The 24,559-nt window shown below is 29.1% G+C and overlaps 1 protein-coding gene across 1 annotated transcript; it reads left to right on the top strand.

Annotated features, from left to right (window-relative positions):
- The first annotated feature begins 12,863 nt into the window (after nucleotides 1-12,863).
- LOC139841344 (uncharacterized) lies at nucleotides 12,864-13,214 on the top strand. The gene has a single exon (XM_071831566.1). It carries the CDS (start codon nucleotides 12,864-12,866, stop codon nucleotides 13,212-13,214), a length of 351 nt encoding a protein of 116 aa, XP_071687667.1.
- The last annotated feature ends 11,345 nt before the right edge of the window (nucleotides 13,215-24,559 follow it).

Raw genomic sequence — 24,559 nt, 5'->3', positions numbered from 1 at the left:
TTGTAACATATTTGTATTGTAAACCATTATGTAATGGTCGTGTGTAAACAAGATATTTTAGATTATCATTATTTGATAATCTACGTAAAGCTTTTTAAACCTTTATTGATGAAATAAAGGTTATGGTTTGTTTTAAAATGAATGCAGTCTTTGAAAAACGTCTCATATAGAGGTCAAAACCTCGCAACGAAATCAATTAATATGGAACGTTTTTAATCAATAAGAACGGGACATTTCAAAAATAAGGTTTTTTTAGTGTTTGCTCCAGCTGTCAATGAAAAATTTAATAAGTTTTTACACCCGCCCCATCTATGGTCGGTTTCATGTTCCGCCACTTGTATTAATATTATATAAGCTGAAACGCCAACTCATATGAATTGAATGAAACACAAATACTTGAACCTTTTTGTTCAAAAGGTTAAAGGTATCGTGCAATTTAACTTGGAATATATTTTTTCATGCACTTGTTCTTGTATATTGTGTTTTGTTACTTACAGGGCAGATTTATAAAAAAGCAAAGTAGTTTAACACTAGTACAGGGACAATTTATGACAAGTTTAGAAAGTGCAGATATTATATAAAGTTTTTTTTATTTATATTTCTGCATTATTTTTTATTTTTCTCTCTAAAATTAGGGTTAGATTGTTGAAGAGTGATGTGACGACCCGAAAATTTTTGATCAAATTTAAACTTAATCTGTAAATGATTCTGACACGATAAGCAAAGTCTGTAATGTTGAGTCTAGAAAATTTTGAAACTATATTCATGAAATCAATTACCCTTCGACTATTTCTGACGATTCACGAACAAGTGTTTGTAAACAAACATGTATGTATGTATATATATATATATATATATATATATATATATATATATATATATATATATATATAATAATTTGAAATTTTAAGATATAATTTAAACATTAGAATTAAATTGGTAAAATAAGATACAAAATAATTAAGTGTAATCTATATACAAATATATATGATTTCTAGTTACAATTATTATTATATGTATATTAGAATATATATAAAAATTTATAAATAATAAGTATTCAGTAAAAGTTATTACATATTATATGTAATCACAAGTTAAAGTATAAAGGTTATATTAATATTATGATTATTACTTTCATAATTATTACTAATAACAGCATTAATAATTGTATTATTAATAATATTATGACTAACATAAGATAGATATTTATATATATGAAATTGATATAAGTTGTTATATTATCAAAAATTATTAATATTATTATTATCATTAATATTATTATAAGTAATATTAATATTAGTATTAATAAAACATATTATTTTTATTGTTATTATGATTGTTATTAGTAAACATATTAAAATTATCAATTTTATGATTTTTGATATTACCACTATTTATTATTATTATTAATACCATCATTATTATTGTTGATATTATTATCATTTATTACTTACATTATTATTATTATTATTAATAGTAATATTAACAATATTATTATTAATATATTTATAAAAAAATATTATTTTAATTATAAAATAAAAACAGATAATATCGTGGATAAAGTGTATCAATCAGTTTTTTTTATTATTTGCTGAGTATCCGTGATTCCTTGTCGGGCCACAACCTCAATCTGTATCATTCAATTACATCAGATTGTGGAAAATTAATCGTGCAAATATCCATTATCAATCTCAAATGTAATCCCTTTTTAATTTCTGAATCAAACAGATTTTTTTTTTTTTAAAAAAGGCTCGGTACCTCTGTTGAAACAACTTTTTAACCATAACCCATACTCGAATCAATTTTCGAAAACTAATAGTGCAAAGTTGTTAGGATTGATCCAACTAAACTCTCTGTAAGTTTTCACGTTTCAATTCTTTCGATTGATTACCAATTTCAGAGTCAAAGTTTTTAAACTCAAAAAGTCAAACTGTGTTCTTCATTTAAATTCGAAATTTGTGTTACGAATTGAGTGAAATTGAGGTTTGATATAGATTACAGAAAAGTTTTAAAACATTTTTCGTGTTATAAATTTTGTCTAAAACATTATCAAATCGTGAAACCCATATTTTTTTTAAAAGCTTCGTGACAGCAGCAGCTTTTATGCTGTTACTTTTTTTTATTTAAGTATTATAAACACTGGATACTTAATCGTTATTATTACTTTGATGTATTTAAATTTTTTATTTTTTTTTTGTGAATGATAACCGTAGTTGATTTTCAATTTTTAAAGGAAGAAGATGAACTAATACAAATACGGGTTATATACTTTTTATACGCATAGAAATACAGAAAAAAGGGTATGGAGGGATGGTTAAGAAGAGGTATCAAGTTTCGAGTGGTCATGGGTTCAAACCCTAGCAAGGGCAACCATTTTTTTTAACTCAAAAGAAGAAGATAGAAAAAAAAAACAGAAAACGTGTTATATATAAGAGTTTAGAAGATAATTCAAAAAAGACAGCAATGGAGGAACGGTTAGGGTATTGATGTGTGGACGGGAGGTCGTGGGTTCGAGTCCCGGCTTGGGCAAATTGTTATCTTTTTGATCCTTTAAGGTAGTAAATCATTTTTATTGGTATTATTATTACTATTATTATTTTCCTTATGATTATTATTATTGTTATTGTTATTATTATTATTATTATTATTACTATTATAATCATTATTATTATTACTATTATAATCATTATTATTATCATTAATTAGTAATATTGTCCTTATGATAGATATTATTATCAACAAAACGATCATTAAAATAATTTATGATATTATCATTATTATTACTAGTATTATCATTTAAAAATTAAGTAGTATTATCAATTATTAATTCTAATATTATTGATATTATTAGCATTATTATTATTGTGTTGTTATTGTTAGTCTTATTATTATGAATTTAAGATTATTAAACATGTTAATATCACAATTATATAATAAAAGATGTTATATTAAAGAGTAAGGAAATTGGTTATAATTATATGAAAACATGTAAAAATTATAATTATGATTACAAATTAATGTTAAAAGAAACTATCGTCACTAGTTTATAAATTAAACGCGAAGGTTATGATTATTATAACTATGATTATACAGGTTTTAATAATATCGATAAGATAATAAATATAGAAATTTTGGATATAAATATTACTATGGAAATGATTAAAATCTTAATTAATATATGTTTTAATGGAATTATTAAAAGTCTTATAATTATTGTTATCATAATTATCTTTATAAAACTTAGTATTATTATTATCATTATTAATATCATAATTTTCATTAACATTATTATTATCACTTTGATCATTATAAAGTATCAATATTTTTACTAATACTAGTATTATTATAATTATTAATTTCATAAACAAATGATCTTCATATAAAAGATGAATTTAATATACATAACTTAATTATATTAATATTACTATATATAAAATAAAGATATAAAGATAAATAATGAAACATATAAATTATTAAAAATAACAATTACATCACTAATAATAATATATATATTATTCGATTACAAATATACGTTTTAATATATATATATATACAAATGATATAGGTTCGTGAATTCGAGGCCAACCCTGAATTGTTCAATGTCGTCATATGTATTTTTACTACAAAATACAGTATTGTGAGTTTCATTACTCCCTTTTTTAAATTCTTTTGCAATATATACTTTTGGGACTGAGAATACATGCGCTTTTATAAATGCTTTACGAAATAGACACAAGTAATCGAAACTACATTCTATGGTTGAATTGTTATACCGGATATCGCCCTTGTTGAACTTGGTAACCTAAGAATTGGTGTTTATTATAATTGCCACCAATTGACGCGAATCCTAAAGATAGATCTATGGGCCATTGACAAGCCCCAGTCAGAGAATTTGAACTGCTTTAGTACTTCGATATTTATATATGGGGATATTCTAGATGCATTTTGTTAATGTCGGTTACCCGGTGTTCAATCTATATGAATAATTTTAAACACTTGCGAGTGTATGATTATTGAATAAATGAAATCTTGTGGTCTATTAAAATGATGAAAATGATCGTTTATGATAAACTATTGAACTCACCAACCTTTTGGTTGACACTTGAAATCATGTTTATTCTCAGGTATTAAAGAAGTTTTCCGCTGTGCATTAGCTCATTTTAAGGATATTATTGAGAGTCATTCATGGCATATTTCAAAAGACGTTACATTCAAGTTGTTGTGTTCAGTAAAGATTATGATTAAGTAAATGACAGATTAGATAATTTATAGATGGATATTATGAAATGGTATGCATGCCTGTCAACTTTTGATGTAATGAAAGTTTGTCTTTTAAAATGAATGTAATGTTTGTAAAATGTATCATATAGAGGTCAAATACCTCGCGATGTAATCATATGTTATTGTATTCATTCTTATGGATTAGGACGGGTCGTCTCATGTGGTATCAGAGCGGTGGTCTTAGCAAACCAGGTCTTTCATTAGTGTGTCTAACTGATAGTTGTTTAGATGCATTAGTGGGTCTGAACTTCGACCGTGTCTGCATGTCAAAAGTTTTGCTTATCACTTCGTGTCGAAAAATTACTTGCTTATCATCCTTAAAGTCTAGACACATCTTACTGCCTCTATTGCATAGATAGTGTATAGATAAATTAGATTCTTTGCGTATCTGTTACTGTAAACTTTTTCTGACAGCTTCTGAAGATTCCTCTGTAACTTATGGGATCTTAGTATTCTATATACATATGAAAATTATGTGTTTCTAAGTCCTATAATCTGTCTCATATCGAAAATCAATTCCCTGATCGTACGAAATGGATCCCTAAACTAGTTCCAGTTCCTTGGATTCCGACAGCTATTTCAATATGGATTTTCACATGAGCTCCGGCCGCAGTATAACCGGAATGGGTCAACTAATTAGTCATCTTCAGTTCTGGATGAATTGAGGATGAGTTCGTTGCCTACTTAATCATTTGAGACAAGAAGGAGGTGATCCTTTCCATCCACCGACTTTTCCTCTTGGCGAAGAACCTGAAACACTTACCGACGAACCTGTTCGAAACACCATTTTCACACTCAATTCCAGAATAGCTGGAAACGATTACATAATATCTATAATTCTAGATCTTATTCATCCGCTCGTCCGAACCGACAATCATCCCGGAATAATGGAAGAAGTCAACGAGCTTCACGCTCGAGTAATCAATTTGGAAAATATGGTGCAAAACTTACCAGCTTCAGCAACATCACCAGCACCAACAGTACCACCAATAAACCAAGTTTCAACATCATATGCCTCAATAGCACATTCTGTACCACGATCATAATCATCGTTCTACGTATCGTTCTATCTATTTTATCTTCGTTCGACATGGCAATTATGTAATCTCTATTGTTTTAGAGATTATATATTCATGTTTTAGCGGTAAATCAGATGAGTTAATATCATATTAACTCATTAAATCCATCATTACATCTGAAGAAAATATATATGTATATATATTTTCATAAAGATTGTAATTTAAAAATTCTTTTGTACAAACTTTTAACGGTGAAAACATTTTAACGGGTAGGTAATACCCGAGGAATATTTAAATTTCACATTAATAAGTTACACCGTACATCCTTCGAATCTGATTCAACAGTCATTTACTATCCTACTTACATCCACAGATATACGTATCCATTCACCGCAGAATAACCATTTTCATACAATTTCATATTTGGATTTTGAACTATCAGAATCCAACAAGTGGCATAATGAAGAAAACATTGGACAAAATAAAATTTGTTAGAAACAAACGAATTAACTATGAGAAATTCTGTTAAGAATCTACGCTAACAAAATCCTAGCTAACTGTTCCTAGCTAACTGTTAATTCCTTATTACATTTTATTTATCGCAATTTAATTATCGCAATTTATATTCTCGTAATTTTATTTATCATCATTTAATTTCTGTTATTTACTTTACGCACTTTATTTATCGTCATTTAATTTATGTTATTTATTTTACGCACTTTAAATATCGGGACACGTATACAAGGTTTTGACATATCATATCGATGCATCTATATATATTATTTGGAATAACCATAGACACTCTATATGCAATAATGCGTGAGTTAGCTATACAGGGTTGAGGTTGATTCTACAATAATATATATACTTTGAGTTGTGATCGAGTCTGAGACATGTACACGGGTCACGATACGTATTAATTAAGTCGAATATTATATATTAAACTATATATGAATTATTGGACTGTTAACTGTGGACTATCGACTGTGGACTAATAACATTGGACAATTAAAATGAATTAAAATATTGATTATAACATATGAAACTAAACAATTCTTCAAGTTTGCCACTTGATTTCATCTTAAACCTCATTTGTATCTTGATGATTACAAATCTGCGTTCAAACTTTTCATCATTCTTGAAAACACCTCAATCGAGAGGATGAACCAACCGCACTTCATCTACGAGAAGAAAGATTTATGCATATAGTTATGCACATGAAAATAATCGGAACCTGAGTAAACGTTCAACACGTATCTGTGATAGCTCCTTTTGCGTTGTTATTATCGAAAATAACTTTACAATTCCTTCCCAAATTAGCAAATTTTGTCAAAGCTCCAACAAGCCAACTTTGACTTTTCGTTCGAAACAACCTTATTATAACCTTGATTTATATGCGAGCTCTTTTATTATTACCGGGAAACCTATTATATTCCACCATATTACCATCAGTGTTTAATCATCAAAAAACACAATTCACCTGAAACCACCTCGGATTGATAACCAACGATTTAGTTATGGTAGCATTAAATGCGGAGGAAACAGCAAAATTGTAGATGGTCTAAACGGTCAAAAGTTGGATAAAAAGGAATGGAAGGTTGGAAACGCTCAATAGAAAATTTAGTACCGAAAAGCGAATTATGCGAAACTATGAAGGAAGCCGTGGGCAAATCACAAAGACTAAATTTGCCTTCAAAGAATTCAATGCCCGACGAAATCTTTAGAGAATATCCTGCTCCGAAGTCATGTTAAAATCTTGCGAAAAACTTTTCCTTATCAACTTTCGAACCTAGAAATTTCAAAATATCATCATAAATATCTTCGATACTTCTGAAAATATTTTCATAAATATTCTCGTCTGAAATTATATACCTCTTCGTGCTATCTGCAATACATTATATTGGAAATTTCTGTAGAATCTAAGTATAAGCTATAAATGAATTCTGAAGTAGTGTTGGGAACTGAAGCATGAGTTAGTATAATATAATGACACTTGATCAATGTGATTATATTACAGTAGGTCATGCTGAGTTTCTAATGGAACGTGATGATTCACAGATCATAACGTCATCATGTGCCATGTTACATAACTCTTTCATTCTGCTTAACTTCTGAACATATCAAGAAAGTATATTCTTGATAGTTCTATTCTCAGTGATTCTGGTAATTTGACAAATCAAATCGTGCTAATACATTCTTTCTTATTTAGAACATGATGTTTATCCGAAATTCCATACTTATGAATTTTGGACCGTTACTCGCTTTACTAGAGGTCGGGAGGATAATAAAAAGGCAAAGAGCTCCAAAATATAAGAGAAAATATAAAGCCCAATAACAACACAGAAGATACAAACTATGGATATTAATACGAATAGCAATATAAAGATACGGTATAATTAAGAATAGTTTCACCCCAAGGCAATAGTAGAAGTAAACAGATTTTCTGGTGGAAGATTGAAAAGAAGGATGACAGAAATGATAATTAGGAAAATTCAAGGATTAGAACTGGATTAAACATTTTCATAATCTTTTGGATGTATGAACTAAGAAAGAAAGTATAGGAATGGTGAGAATAATGGAACGGAAGAGTTTAATTTATAATGGAAATACCAGACTGAGTAATCAAGGCAGATTTCTGCATTTAATTAGAGAGATCCTGATTTCATTAATCCCGAAGAAATCAGATCTTATTCAGATTACAAAGATCTTCTTCAAATTCCTTGAACTCCGGAAATCAACCCTATCTACGTCAAAAGTTATGACGAAACTTTATTTCTTAAATTCACTCTTTTGTGATAATTTCGCTCATACGCTTCGAATAATCGAATTGTTTTATCTGTATTACTCATTAATGATAAAACTCTATTTATCAACTCATATTCGTCATGAAAACATTTTTATTGTTAACCATGACCACCTCACTCAAATTTCGGGATGAAATTTCTTAAACGGGTAGGTACTGTGACGGCCCAGAAATTTCCGATCAAATTTAAACTTAATCTGTAACTGATTCTGACACGATAAGCAAAGTCTGTAATGTTGAGTCTTGAAAATTTTGAAACTATATTCATGAAATCAATTACCCTTCGACTATTTCCGACGATTCACGAACAAGTGTTTGTAAACAAACATGTATATATATATATATATATATATATATATATATATATAATAATAATTTGAAATTATAAGATATAATTTAAACATTAGAATTAAATAGGTAAAATAAGATACAAAATAATTAAGTGTAATCTATATACAAATATATATGATTTCTAGTTACAATTATTATTATATGTATATTAGAATATATATAAAAATTTATAAATAATAAGTATTCAGTAAAAGTTATTACATATTATATGTAATCACAAGTTAAAGTATAAAGGTTATATTAATATTATGATTATTACTTTCATAATTATTACTAATAACAACATTAATAATTGTATTATTAATAATATTATGACCAACATAAGATAGATATTTATATATATGAAATTAATATAAGTTGTTATATTATCAAAAATTATTAATATTATTATTATCATTAATATTATTATAAGTAATATTAATATTAGTATTAATAAAACATATTATTTTTATTGTTATTATGATTGTTATTAGTAAACATATTAAAATTATCAATTTTATGATTTTTGATATTACCACTATTTATTATTATTATTAATACCATCATTATTATTGTTGATATTATTATCATTTATTACTTCCATTATTATTATTATTAATAGTAATATTAACAATATTATTATTAATATATTTATAAAAAAATATTATTTTAATTATAAAATAAAAACAGATAATATCGTGGATAAAGTGTATCAATCAGTTTTTTTATTATTTGTTGAGTATCCGTGATTCCTTGTCGGGCCATAACCTCAATTTGTATCAATCAATTACATCAAATTGTGGAAAATTAATCGTACAAATATCCATTATCAATCTCAAATGTAATCCCTTTTTAATTTCTAAATCAAACAGATTTTTTTTTTAAAAAAAAAAGGCTCGGTATCTCTGTTGAAACAACTTTTTAACCATAACCCATACTCGAATCAATTTTTGAAAACTAATAGTGCAAAGTTGTTAGGATTGATCCAACTAAACTCTCTGTAAGTTTTCACGTTTCAATTCTTTCGATTGATTACCAATTTCAGAGTCAAAGTTTTTAAACTCAAAAAGTCAAACAGTGTTCTTCATTTAAATTTGAAATTTGTGTTACGAATTGAGTGAAATTGAGGTTTGATATAGATTACAGAAAAGTTTTAAAACATTTTTCGTGTTATAAATTTTGTCTAAAACATTATCAAATCGTGAAACCCATATTGTTTTTTTAAAAGCTTCGTGACAGCAGCAGCTTTTATGCTGTTACTTTTCTTTTTTTTATTTAAGTATTATAAACACTGGATACTTAATCATTATTTTTACTTTGATGTATTTAATTTTTTTTTGTGAATGATAACCGTAGTTGATTTTCAATTTTTAAAGGAAGAAGATAAACTAATACAAATGCGGGTTATATTCTTTTTATACGCATATAAATACAGAAAAAGGGTATGGAGGGATGGTTAAGAAGAGGTATCTAGTTTCGAGTGGTCGTGGGTTCAAACCTCAGCAAGGGCAACCATTTTTTTTAACTCAAAAGAAGAAGATAGAAAAAAAACAGAAAACGTGTTATATATAAGAGTTTAGAAGATAATTCAAAAAAGACGGCAATGAAGGAATGGTTAGGGTATTGATATGTGGACAGGAGGTCGTGGGTTCGAGTCCCGGCTTGGGCAAATTGTTATCTTTTTGATCCTTTAAGGTAGTAAATCATTTTTATTGGTATTATTATTACTATTATTATTTTCCTTATGATTATTATTATTGTTATTGTTATTATTATTATTATTATTATTATTACTATTATAATCATTATTATTATCATTAATTAGTAATATTGTCATTATGATAGATATTATTATCAACAAAATGATCATTAAAATAATTTATGATATTATCATTATTATTACTAGTATTATCATTTAAAAATTAAGTTGTATTATCAATTATCAATTCTAATATTATTGATATTATTAGCATTATTATTATTATTGTGTTATTATTGTTAGTCTTATTATTATGAATTTAAGATTATTAAACATGTTAATATCACAATTATATAATAAAAGATGTTATATTAAAGAGTAAGAAATTGGTTATAATTATATGAAAACATGTAAAAATTATAATTATGATTACAAATTAATGTTAAAAGAAACTATCGTCACTAGTTTATAAATTAAACGCGAAGGTTATGATTATTATAACTATGATTATACACGTTTTAATAATATCGATAAGATAATAAATATAGAAATTTTGGATATAAATATTACTATGGAAATGATTAAAATCTTAATTAATGTATGTTTTAATGGAATTATTAAAAGTCTTATAATTATTGTTATCATAATTATCTTTATAAAACTTAGTATTATTATTATCATTATTAATATCATAATTTTCATTAACATTATTATTATTATCACTTTTATCATTATATAGTATCAATATTTTTACTAATACTAGTATTATTATAATTATTAATTTCATAAACAAGTGATCTTCATATAAAAGATAAATGTAATATACATAACTTAATTATATTAATATTACTATATATAAAATAAAGATATAAAGATAAATAATGAAACATATAAATTATTAAAAATAATAATTACATCACTAATAATAATATATAAATTGTTCGATTACAAATATACGTTTTAATATATATATATATATATATACAAATGATATAGGTTCGTGAATCCGAGGCCAACCCTGCATTGTTCAATGTCGTCATATGTATTTTTACTACAAAATACAGTATTGTGAGTTTCATTACTCCCTTATTTAAATGCTTTTGCAATATATATTTTTGGGACTGAGAATACATGTGCTTTTATAAATGTTTTACTAAATAGACACAAGTAATCGAAACTACATTCTATGGTTGAATTGTTATACCAGATATCGCCCTTGTTGAACTTGGTAACCTAAGAATTGGTGTTTATTATAATTGCCACCAATTGACGCGAATCCTAAAGATAGATCTATGGGCCATTGACAAGCCCCAGTCAGAGAATTTGAATTGCTTTAGTACTTCGATATTTATATATGGGGATATTCTAGATGCATTTTGTTAATGTCGGTTACCAGGTGTTCATTCCATATGAATGAATTTTAAACACTTGCGAGTGTATGATTATTGAATAAATGAAATCTTGTGGTCTATTAAAATGATGAAAATGATCATTTATGATAAACTAATGAACTCACCAACCTTTTGGTTGACACTTGAAAGCATGTTTATTCTCAGGTATTAAAGAAATTTTCCGCTGTGCATTAGCTCATTTTAAGGATATTATTGACAGTCATTCATGGCGTATTTCAAAAGACGTTGCATTCAAGTTGTTGAGTTCAGTAAAGATTATGATTAAGTAAATGACAGATTAGATCATTTATAGATGGATATTATGAAATGGTATGCATGCCTGTCAACTTTCGATGTAATGAAAGTTTGTCTTTTAAAACGAATGCAATGTTTGTAAAATGTATCATATAGAGGTCAAATACCTCGCAATGTAATCATATGTTATTGTATTCGTTCTTATGGATTAGGACGGGTCGTCTCATGTGATTAGTCATCTGTTGATGATTATTCACAATTGAAGTGGTGTTTTTCTTTGTAAGAGTGAAGGATCGTTTATTTTGTGTATTAGTTTTGGACTTTGTCATGTTTGATTTAGGGTTTTATGGAAGTATTTTGATTAAATTCTTCTTGTGTGTGATTCCTTTCATTCTTCTGGTTGATTATATGGTTTTTTACATGGTATCAGAGCTATCGATATCTCTGGATCGTTGTTTTCTTGGTTCTTAGTCGCATTTGTTGTTGTATCTAGGGTTTCGTTCGATTGGATCTAGGGTTTCGTTCTATTGATTGTTTGATAGGGTGTTCTATCGGGTTCGACATAGTCTATGGGTGAGTTGTGATCTTCGATTAAGAAGATCTGGTAATATTAGTTCAAGAAGATTCAAGTCTAGATTCAGATCTTGTTTGGAGATTTATCTTCTGTTCTTGGTATTCATTGTGCTTTCGCTGGTTTCTGTTGGTGACTCTTGATATTTGGAGTGTGGATTGTATTGGTATATTCTAAACCTACTTGTGTTGTGGCAAGTACCTGACCAGAGAGTTCTTCTTGCTTAAGAAGGATAAACTGCCCTCTGAGTTCACACTTGGACCATAGCCAAGATCTCTCTTCTTTTATAATTGTGTTTATATCTTATCTGTTTATTGATTTTTTCTACATTTCTGCTTATCTGCTTATCTGTTTATTGATTGATTCTGCATATCTGCTTATTTGTTCTGCATATCTGCTTATCTGTTTATTCATTATTCTGCATATTTGTGTATTGTCCTGCTTTATTTCTGATTCGAGGTGTTTTGATTTGTTACTGTTATAAGTCTTTCACAAGTTTTGTCAAATATTAAAAATGTCTGATACAGAAGAATCTTCTTCTGTAACTTTAATAAACAAACTTGATTTTCGAGATCCACTTTATCTTCATGCCAGTGATACTTCTGGTACTTCATTGATTTCCATAAAACTGAAAGGCACTGAAAACTACAGTGTCTGGAGTAGAGCTTTAACACTTGCTTTAAATACAAAAAATAAAAAGGGTTTTATTGATGGAACTTGTGAAAGAAACACCTATGCTGATGATGAAGTTCTTCTTAATCAATGGGATAGATGTAATGCTGTTGTCTTGACATGGATTTTAACTTCTATATCTGATGAGTTGTATTTAGGGCAAATTTTTTCAAATGATGCTTCTGTTGTGTGACAAGAATTGAAAGAAACTTATGATAAGATTGATGGTTCAGTCACCTTCAATCTTCATCATAAGATTAATTCTCTTACTCAAGGACAGAGTAGTTTGTCTGAGTATTACCACAAGCTAAATTTTTTGTGGAAGCACTATGATGCCCTCATCAAACTGCCTGAATGTACTTGTGATGCTAATAAAGATTTTCAAAGTCATAATAAGTTGTTAAAACTAATGCAATTCTTGATGGGTGATAATGCTAAAAACGAACATATATTTCATAGCATTATTCCTCAAGAAAGACAAGCTTTTAGTTGCAATTGTTCTATTTACAAGTAATATTCGTTTAAATAATAAAAGGTGAAGACAAAAGACGGATTCGACGAATTGAAGACGCAAACGACCAAAAAGCTCAAAAGTACAAAATACAATCAAAGAGGTTCCAATTATTGATAAGAAACGTCTCAAAATTACAAGAGTACAAGATTCAAAACGCAAAGTACAAGATATTAAATTGTACGCAAGGACGTTCGAAAATCCGGAACCCGGACCAGAGTCAACTCTCAACGCTCGACGCAATGGACTAAAAATTACAAGTCAACTACGCACATAAATATAATATAATATTTAAATAATTCTTATAATTATTTATATATTATATAATATAATAAACCGTTGGTAAACAAAGAGCCAAAGCTGGGTGAGCTGTAATTACAAACTCCGCGACTCGCGGAGTTTGAAGAGCAAAAAGGGCGCGAGTCGCGGAGTCCCCCTGGACAAAAATTCCTATAAAAGCCAGCGAATTCTGATCGTAAAAATATCCATAAAATCTCTCTTTCTCTATATGTAAACGTAATATATATATATATATATATATATATATATATATATATATATATATATATATATATATATATATATTTTAATTTTAATTTTAATTTTAATTCTAATAATAAGGGTATGTTAGCGAATGTTGTAAGGGTGTAAGTCGAAATTATGTCCGTGTAACGCTACGCTATTTTTAATCATTGTAAGTTATGTTCAACCTTTTTACATTAATGTCTCGTAGCTAAGTTATTATTATGCTTATTTAAAACGAAGTAATCATGATGTTGGACTAATTACTAAAATTGTGTAATTGGGCTTTGTACAATAATTGGGGTTTGGACAAAAGAACGACACTTGTGGAAATTAGACTATGGGCTATTAATGGGCTTTATATTTGTTTAACTAAATGATAATTTGTTAATATTAATATAAAGATTTACAATTGGACGTCCCTATAAATAACCATATACACTCGATCGGATACGATGGGCAGGGTATTTATATGTACGAATAATCGTTCAATTAACCGGACACGGGAATGGATTAATAGCCACTAGAATTATTAAAACAGGAGTGAAATTATGTACAAGGACACTTGGCATAATTGTTAACAAAGTATTAAAATCTTGGGTTACACGCAGTCGATAACCTGGTGTAATTATTAAACAAAGTATTAAAAAATCTTGTTACAGTTTAAGTCCCCAATTAGTTGGAATATTTAACTTCGGGTATAAGGATAATTTGACGAGGACACTCGCACTTTATATTTATGACTGATGGACTGTTATGGACAAAAACCAGACGGACATATTAAATAATCAAGGACAAAGGACAATTAACCCATGGGCATAAAACTAAAATCAACACGTCAAACATCATGATTACGGAAGTTTAAATAAGCATAATTCTTTTATTTCATATTTAATTTCCTTTATTTTATAGTTAATTGCACTTCTAATTATCGCACTTTTATTTATTGTTATTGTATTTAATTGCACTTTTAATTATCGTACTTTTTAATTATCGCAAGTTTATTTTATCGCACTTTTATTTATCACAATTTCATTATCATTATTTACTTTACATTAAGTCTTGTATTTATTTTTAATTTTGGTTTTAACTGCAACTAAAGTTTTAAAAAAATCGACAAACCGGTCATTAAACGGTAAAAACCCCTTTTATAATAATAATATTACTTATATATATATTTGTATTTTTATAAAATAAAACTAATATAGCGTTAAGCTTTGTTAAAAGATTCCATGTGGAACGAACCGGACTTACTAAAAACTACACTACTGTACGATTAGGTACACTGCCTATAAGTGTTGTAGTAAGGTTTAAGTATATCCATTCTCTAAATAAATAAATATCTTGTGTAAAATTGAATCGTATTTAATAGTATTTTTTTGTAAAATTTAATAGTATTTTATACCCCTTAGCTTTAACATCAAGTATTTTTGGCGCCGCTGCCGGAGAACTCAATTTATTGCTTAAAAGCCGAAAGCGCAACGCTAAATATATATAAAAAAAAGATTTTTTTTTATTTTTAGTTTACTTTTATAAAAATACGCTTTTGTAAAAATACGTTTTAAATATTCGAAAATATAAAAAGAAAACAAAAATATAAATATTTTTAAGAGTTTGTTAAATATTTAAGTTTTATAAAGTTTCTTTATTTTTATTTTATAAAAATATAAGTTTTATTTAAATATTTTGTTTTTATTTAAAACATAAAATCAAAAACCCAAAATAAAAAAATTTATATATAAATCTAGTTTTAAGATTTTTATTTATAAAATTGAAACATATTTTTATTTCTATTCTAGTTTTTAAAATATAAGTTTTATTCAATTTATATAAATATTTTAATTAAATTAAAAACAAAAAAATATAATTTAAAAAAAATAATTTAATTACGTCGAAACGTGTCAACCGAAACAGCCTGTCATCCAGTATTTCGAACCCCGCGACTCGCGGAGGTTTTTGCCACGTGGAACCGCGACTCGCGGAGGAACCCTGACACGGGTACACAGAACCCTAATCAGGCATTAATTACGGGTTTTTATTTTTATTATTTAAATTTAACCCTAATTAGGTTTAATTATTTTAATTAATTTAGTTTAGTTTATTTATTATTTTGTATTTTTAGTTAAATTAGTTTAATTAAAATTTAAAATTAATAGTTTTATAAAATAAATAATATAAAAATAATATTTTTATAAAAATTGTAATTTTTACAACTTTTAGTATATTTTTATATTTTGTCCCTTTTTAATTGTTTTAGCGTAATATTTGTGTTTTTCGCTCATATTTAGTTTTAAACATAGTTTTTGCCATAGTTATTTTTACTTCTAGATTTTTAGGCTTTGCCGTAAAATCCCTTAAGTGCCTTTTCTTTAGACTAAGATTTAAGTGCTTTAGAATTTTGTGACACCTTTTTAAGTTTTAGTACCTTTTTAAGATATTGCCATTTGGGATATAGTTTTTCCTATAAGCTTTAATATTTTTAGACGCCTTTTACTATGTATCAATTATCATTCCAATTAGTAATCTCAATTTGCGATTATAATTTTAAGTTAATAATAGTAATAAGGTTGGGTTAGTCAAGTGTTTTTAAGTTTTATAGTCACTCTTTTTCAATCTTTTTCTTTTTCGACCTTTTTCGACGCGCTCTTTTTCTTTCTTATTTCTCGCTATTCTAGTTTTAGGACATAGATTATTATTCTACTTCTTATCTAAATTTCTTAAAATTACGAAAATTTATTTTAAGTGGTTAAATTGATAGACATCAAAATTTTCTGGTTCGTAGTAATAGTTGGATTTGTACGTGGACCGGGTTATTGGAGCCAAACAGTCCTCAATTATATTGAGACCAAACGAATCCTGCCCCTCTGCTGCATCTTTTGGCTATTCGAAAAGTGGGCAAAATCAGAAAAGTCTATTAATTGGATAACTTATATAATTTTTCTTTCCTTTTAAAAACTAATAGGATATTCAGTGAATGCACCGAGCAAGACGTTCACCACCTTTTGTACATTCACCACCTGTAACTAGATCAAGACATCTAGCTAATATTGTCGCCGTTGATAATCCATTTTTTGAACCCGACCTCACAATTGAGAATCCGGAGAATATTCAGGGACGATTCATAGATCCTGAACCACTAAACTTTCCTCCGGAAACACCAATCATTCAAACAGAGATTGTTGAGGAACGAGCCATTAAATCAGAATCCTCTAGTGATTCCGATTCAACAAATTCAATTATGGAGAATCTGGAACCTTTAAGTATGGAAGACCGAATGAGAGCTAAACGCACTGGCCAAGGTCACGCAATTACTCATCCAGACATTAATGCGCCAGATTATGAAAGCAAAGGACAAATTCTACATATGGTGACTAATCAATGCCAATTTAGTGGTGCGCCGAAGGAAGATCCAAATGAACATCTTCGTACCTTTAATAGGATCTGCACACTATTTAAAATCCGAGAAGTGGAAGATGAACAGATATATCTCATGTTATTTCCCTGGACTTTAAAGGGAGAAGCCAAAGATTGGTTGGAATCGTTACCTGAAGGGGCGATTGATACATGGGACGTTTTAGTTGAAAAATTTCTTAAACAATTCTTTTCGGCATCTAAAGCCGTAAGACTTCAAGGAGAAATTGTTACGTTCACACAGAAGCCAAATGAAACTCTATATGAGACGTGGACAAGATTTGGAAAATTATTAAGAGGATGTCCGCAACATGGTTTAGACACCTGTCAAATAGTACAAATATTCTACCAAGGATGCGACATCACTACAAGGAAAGACATCGATATAGCAGCTGGTGGTTCTATTATGAAGAAAACCGAAACTGATGCTTACAAAATTATTGATAACACTGCTTCCCACTCACATGAGTGGCACCAAGAAAAAGATATCGTTAGATCATCTAAAGCAGCTAGAGCCGTATCTAGCCATGACTTAGATTCCATTTCAGCAAAGATAGACGCTGTCGAGAGACAAATGGAAAAGATGACTAAAGATATACACTCAATATGAATTAGTTGTGAGCAGTGTGGAGGACCACATTTGACAAAAGATTGTCTCAGTATTGAACTAACAATGGAACAAAGAGAGAATGTTTCATATCTAAACCAAAGGCCTGGAAATAATTATCAGAATAATTATCAACCGCCAAGACCGATTTACAATCAAAACCAGAATTATAACCGAAATATTCCATACAACAACCAACAAGGTCCTAGCAATCAACAAGTATCCAATAATACTTACAACCAGCAAAGACCTAATTTTCAAAACAAACCACCACAAACCGATGATAAAAAACCGAATTTAGAAGATATGATGACGAAGCTAGTTGAAACTCAAACGCAGTTTTTCTCATCTCAGAAACAAACGAATGAACAAAATGCTCAAGCATTTAGAAATCAACAAGCTTCTATTCAAAACTTGGAACAAGAAGTAAGTAACCTAGCAAGGTTAATAGGTGAAAGAAAACCGGGAAGTCTACCTAGTGATACAAATGCTAACCCCCGGAATGAAACAGCTAAAGCCATTACCACAAGAAGTGATACAACACTTAAACCACCTGAAAAACCTGAAACTTCTGATGAAACTATTCCTACTCCACAAGAACCAAAACCTGAACAAGATAAGAAAACAGAACCGGTAGTTGAAAAGGTTAATGAAGATAACACAGTTAAGGCTAAACCTTATGTTAAACCATACCAACCACCACTTCCTTACCCGAGTAAAATGAAAAAAGAGAAACTTGAAGCCGAGCAATCCAAATTCTTGGATATGTTTAAACAGATAAATGTAAATCTACCTTTCATTGATGTGATTTCAGGAATGCCTAGATATGCTAAATTTTTGAAAGATCTAATCACAAATAGAAAGAAAATGGAAGAACTCTCGGCCGTTACTATGAATGCTAATTATTCAGCAGTGCTGTTGAATAAGATACCAGAAAAACTATCTGATCCAGGAAGTTTCACAATTCCATGTTTTCTGGGTAGTCTTAGTTCAATAGAAGCATTGGCAGACTTAGGTGCTAGTATAAATTTAATGCCGTATTCACTATACGCTAAACTAGACCTTGGAGAATTGAAACCAACAAGAATAAGTATACAACTAGCTGATCGATCAATAAAATATCCTAGAGGGATAATGGAGAACATGCTAGTTAAAGTTGGTTCTTTAGTATTTCCAGTAGATTTTGTTGTTCTGGACATGGAAGAAGATTCTCAAGTTCCTCTCATATTAGGAAGACCATTCTTAAACACGGATAAAGCAATGATAGATGTGTTTGGTAAGAAACTGACCCTAAGTATAGAGGACAAGAGTGTTACCTTTTCAGTTGATAGAGCAATGTAACAACCGCAATCTGCAGATGATACATGTTATTATATTCAAACTATAGATTCACATGCAGAATTGTTAGAAGAATTTCCAGAATTACAAGGAACAGGAGAATGTTCTTTAGGAGAAGGAACTGAACCAATTGATGAAGCTGAAATGTTAGCTACACTTATAGCTAATGGATATGAACCAACAATAGAAGAAATTCAAATGCTAAAAGAAGAAGACAGATATCGATATAAATCATCGATAGAAGAACCTCCGACACTAGAGTTAAAGCCACTTCTAAACTATTTGGAATACGCTTATTTACATGGTGAATCTGAATTACCTGTAATAATATCGTCTTCTCTTACTGAAAATGAGAAATCACAACTTATTTCTGTGTTGAAAGCTCATAAACCAGCTATTGCATGGAAGATTCATGATATAAAAAGAATAAGTCCTTCGTATTGCACACATAAAATCCTTATGGAAGAAGGTCATAAAACGTATGTGCAACGCCAACGAAGACTAAATCCGAATATGCAAGATGTAGTAAAAAAAGAAATTATTAAACTGCTAGATGCAGGTTTAATTTATTCAATTTCTGATAGTCCATGGGTAAGCCCAGTTCAATGCGTGCCTAAGAAGGGTGGCATGACTGTCATTACAAATGAGAAAAATGAGCTTATTCCTACTAGAATTGTAACAGGATGGCGTGTTTGTATTGATTATAGAAAATTAAATGACGCCACCAGAAAAGATCACTTTCCCTTACCTTTCATTGATCAAATGTTAGAAAGATTAGCCGGAAATAGTTATTATTATTTTCTTGATGGATTTTCCGGATATTTTCAAATTCCAATAGCACCCGAAGATCAAGAGAAAACCACATTTACGTACCCTTATGGTACTTTTGCTTACAAACGCATGCCATTTGGACTTTGCAACTGTAGTGACCCAAACTTTTCCATGTTTATATATATTAATTGAGATTGATATTTACATGATTAAATGTTTCCAACATGTTAAGCAATCAAACTTGTTAAGACTTGATTAATTGAAATAGGTTTCATATAGACAATTGACCACCCAAGTTGACCGGTGATTCACGAACGTTAAAACTTGTAAAAATTATATGATGACATATATATGGTTATATATATAGTTAACATTATATTATGATAATTAAACATATCATTAAGTATATTAACAATGAACTACATATGTAAAAACAAGACTACTAACTTAATGATTTTGAAACGAGACATATATGTAACGATTATCGTTGTAACGACATTTAATGTATATATATCATATTAAGAGATATTCGTACATCATAATATCATGATAATATAATAATTTAAAATCTCTTTTGATATTATAAACATTGGGTTAACAACATTTAACAAGATCGTTAACCTAAAGGTTTCAAAACAACATTTACATGTAACGACTAACGATGACTTAACGACTCAGTTAAAATGTATATACATGTAGTGTTTTAATATGTATTTATACACTTTTGAAAGACTTCAATACACTTATCAAAATACTTCTACTTAACAAAAATGCTTACAATTACATCCTCGTTCAGTTTCATCAACAATTCTACTCGTATGCACCCGTATTCGTACTCGTACAATACACAGCTTTTAGATGTATGTACTATTGGTATATATACTCCAATGATCAGCTCTTAGCAGCCCATGTGAGTCACCTAACACATGTGAGAACCATCATTTGGCAACTAGCATGAAATATCTCATAAAATTACAAAAATATGAGTAATCATTCATGACTTATTTACATGAAAACAAAATTACATATCCTTTATATCTAATCCATACACCAACGACCAAAAACACCTACAAACACTTTCATTCTTCAATTTTCTTCATCTAATTGATCTCTCTCAAGTTCTATCTTCAAGTTCTAAGTGTTCTTCATAAATTCCAAAAGTTCTAGTTTCATAAAATCAAGAATACTTTCAAGTTTGCTAGCTCACTTCCAATCTTGTAAGGTGATCATCCAACCTCAAGAAATCTTTGTTTCTTACAGTAGGTTATCATTCTAATACAAGGTAATAATCATATTCAAACTTTGGTTCAATTTCTATAACTATAACAATCTTATTTCAAGTGATGATCTTACTTGAACTTGTTTTCGTGTCATGATTCTGCTTCAAGAACTTCGAGCCATCCAAGGATCCATTGAAGCTAGATCCATTTTTCTCTTTTCCAGTAGGTTTATCCAAGGAAATTAAGGTAGTAATGATGTTCATAACATCATTCGATTCATACATATAAAGCTATCTTATTCGAAGGTTTAAACTTGTAATCACTAGAACATAGTTTAGTTAATTCTAAACTTGTTCGCAAACAAAAGTTAATCCTTCTAACTTGACTTTTAAAATCAACTAAACACATGTTCTATATCTATATGATATGCTAACTTAATGATTTAAAACCCGGAAACACGAAAAACACCGTAAAACCGGATTTACGCCGTCGTAGTAACACCGCGGGCTGTTTTGGGTTAGTTAATTAAAAACTATGATAAACTTTGATTTAAATGTTGTTATTCTGAGAAAATGATTTTTATTATGAACATGAAACTATATCCAAAAATTATGGTTAAACTCAAAGTGGAAGTATGTTTTCTAAAATGGTCATCTAGACGTCGTTCTTTCGACTGAAATGACTACCTTTACAAAAACGACTTGTAACTTATTTTTCTGACTATAAACCTATACTTTTTCTGTTTAGATTCATAAAATAGAGTTCAATATGAAACCATAGCAATTTGATTCACTCAAAACGGATTTAAAATGAAGAAGTTATAGGTAAAACAAGATTGGATAATTTTTCTCATTTTAGCTACGTGAAAATTGGTAACAAATCTATTCCAACCATAACTTAATCAACTTGTATTGTATATTATGTAATCTTGAGATACCATAGACACGTATACAATGTTTCGACCTATCATGTCGACACATCTATATATATTTCGGAACAACCATAGACACTCTATATGTGAATGTTGGAGTTAGCTATACAGGGTTGAGGTTGATTCCAAAATATATATAGTTTGAGTTGTGATCAATACTGAGATACGTATACACTGGGTCGTGGATTGATTCAAGATAATATTTATCGATTTATTTCTGTACATCTAACTGTGGACAACTAGTTGTAGGTTACTAACGAGGACAACTGACTTAATAAACTTAAAACATCAAAATATATTAAAAGTGTTGTAAATATATTTTGAACATACTTTGATATATATGTATATATTGTTATAGGTTCGTGAATCAACTAGTGGCCAAGTCTTACTTCCCGACGAAGTAAAAATCTGTGAAAGTGAGTTATAGTCCCACTTTTAAAATCTAATATTTTTGGGATGAGAATACATGCAGGTTTTATAAATGATTTACAAAATAGACACAAGTACGTGAAACTACATTCTATGGTTGAATTATCGAAATCGAATATGCCCCTTTTTATTAAGTCTGGTAATCTAAGAATTAGGGAACAGACACCCTAATTGACGCGAATCCTAAAGATAGATCTATTGGGCCTAACAAACCCCATCCAAAGTACCGGATGCTTTAGTACTTCGAAATTTATATCATATCCGAAGGGTGTCCCGGAATGATGGGGATATTCTTATATATGCATCTTGTTATTGTCGGTTACCAGGTGTTCACCATATGAATGATTTTTATCTCTATGTATGGGATGTGTATTGAAATATGAAATCTTGTGGTCTATTGTTACGATTTGATATATATAGGTTAAACCTATAACTCACCAACATTTTTGTTGACGTTTAAAGCATGTTTATTCTCAGGTGAATACTAAGAGCTTCCGCTGTTGCATACTAAAATAAGGACAAGATTTGGAGTCCATGTTTGTATGATATTGTGTAAAAACTGCATTCAAGAAACTGATTTCGATGTAACATATTTGTATTGTAAACCATTATGTAATGGTCGTGTGTAAACAGGATATTTTAGATTATCATTATTTGATAATCTACGTAAAGCTTTTTAAACCTTTATTTATGAAATAAAGGTTATGGTTTGTTTTAAAAATGAATGCAGTCTTTGAAAAACGTCTCATATAGAGGTCAAAACCTCGCAACGAAATCAATTAATATGGAACGTTTTTAATCAATAAGAACGGGATATTTCAGTTGGTATCCGAGCGTTGGTCTTAGAGAACCAGAATTTTGCATTAGTGTATCTTATCGAGTTTGTTAGGATGCATTAGTGAGTCTGGACTTCGACCGTGTTTACTTGAAAAATGATTGCTTAACAAATTTTGTTGGAAACTATATATTTTTAACATGTGAATATTATGTGATATATTAATCTCTTAACGCGTTTGATATTATGTGATAGATGTCTACCTCTAGAACAAGTCCCATTGACTCACCTAATAATAATGAAGAGTCAAATGTAAATTGGAATGATTCGTGGACTGATTCACAAGTACCCGAAGAGGAACCGGAAGAAGAGTCGGAACCGGAAGAAGAATCGGAACCGGAAGAAGAATCGGAACCGGATGAAGAAATAGAACCGGTGGGGGAAATAATAAAACGGTTAAGTAAAAGAAAATCCTCAACCAACCGACCAAGGTTAATTATGGTCAATGGTGTTTCCGCCAAGGAAGCAAAATATTGGGAGGATTACCAATTCTCCGATGAATCGGATTCCGACGAGAATTCCGATGATGTTATAGAAATTACCCCAACTGAATTTAAAAAGGCAAAAGAAAATAATAAGGGAAAGGGCATAAAAATAGAGAAATCTAATTCCAACCCCGATGAACTTTATATGTATCATCAACCCCCGAAGTCCTTAAGTTGTAACAATGACCCGGGAACCTCTAAACCACCAGGTTTTTCTAAACCAATGTGGATCACGACGACTCGTATTAGGGGAACATCATATATCCCTAGAAACTTGGCAAAACGAACCAAAACTGAAGAAGAAGAAACAAGCGAGTCGGAATAAGATAGTTGTATTCGTGTGGTGTAATATATGTAATATAGTGTGCTTATGCTTTATGATATATGTAAAAATTGCTTGTATTAATAAGTATTTTTTTTTATGAATCTAACTCTTGTCTATTTTACAGTATAAAAACACAAAATGGATAGACAACCC

This window comes from Rutidosis leptorrhynchoides, chromosome 4 (genome assembly GCF_046630445.1).
Source record: "Rutidosis leptorrhynchoides isolate AG116_Rl617_1_P2 chromosome 4, CSIRO_AGI_Rlap_v1, whole genome shotgun sequence".
Classification (NCBI taxonomy): Eukaryota; Viridiplantae; Streptophyta; class Magnoliopsida; order Asterales; family Asteraceae; genus Rutidosis; species Rutidosis leptorrhynchoides.
The sequence above is the reverse complement of the archived record's forward strand: the minus strand, read 5'-3'. Positions and strand labels throughout refer to the sequence as shown.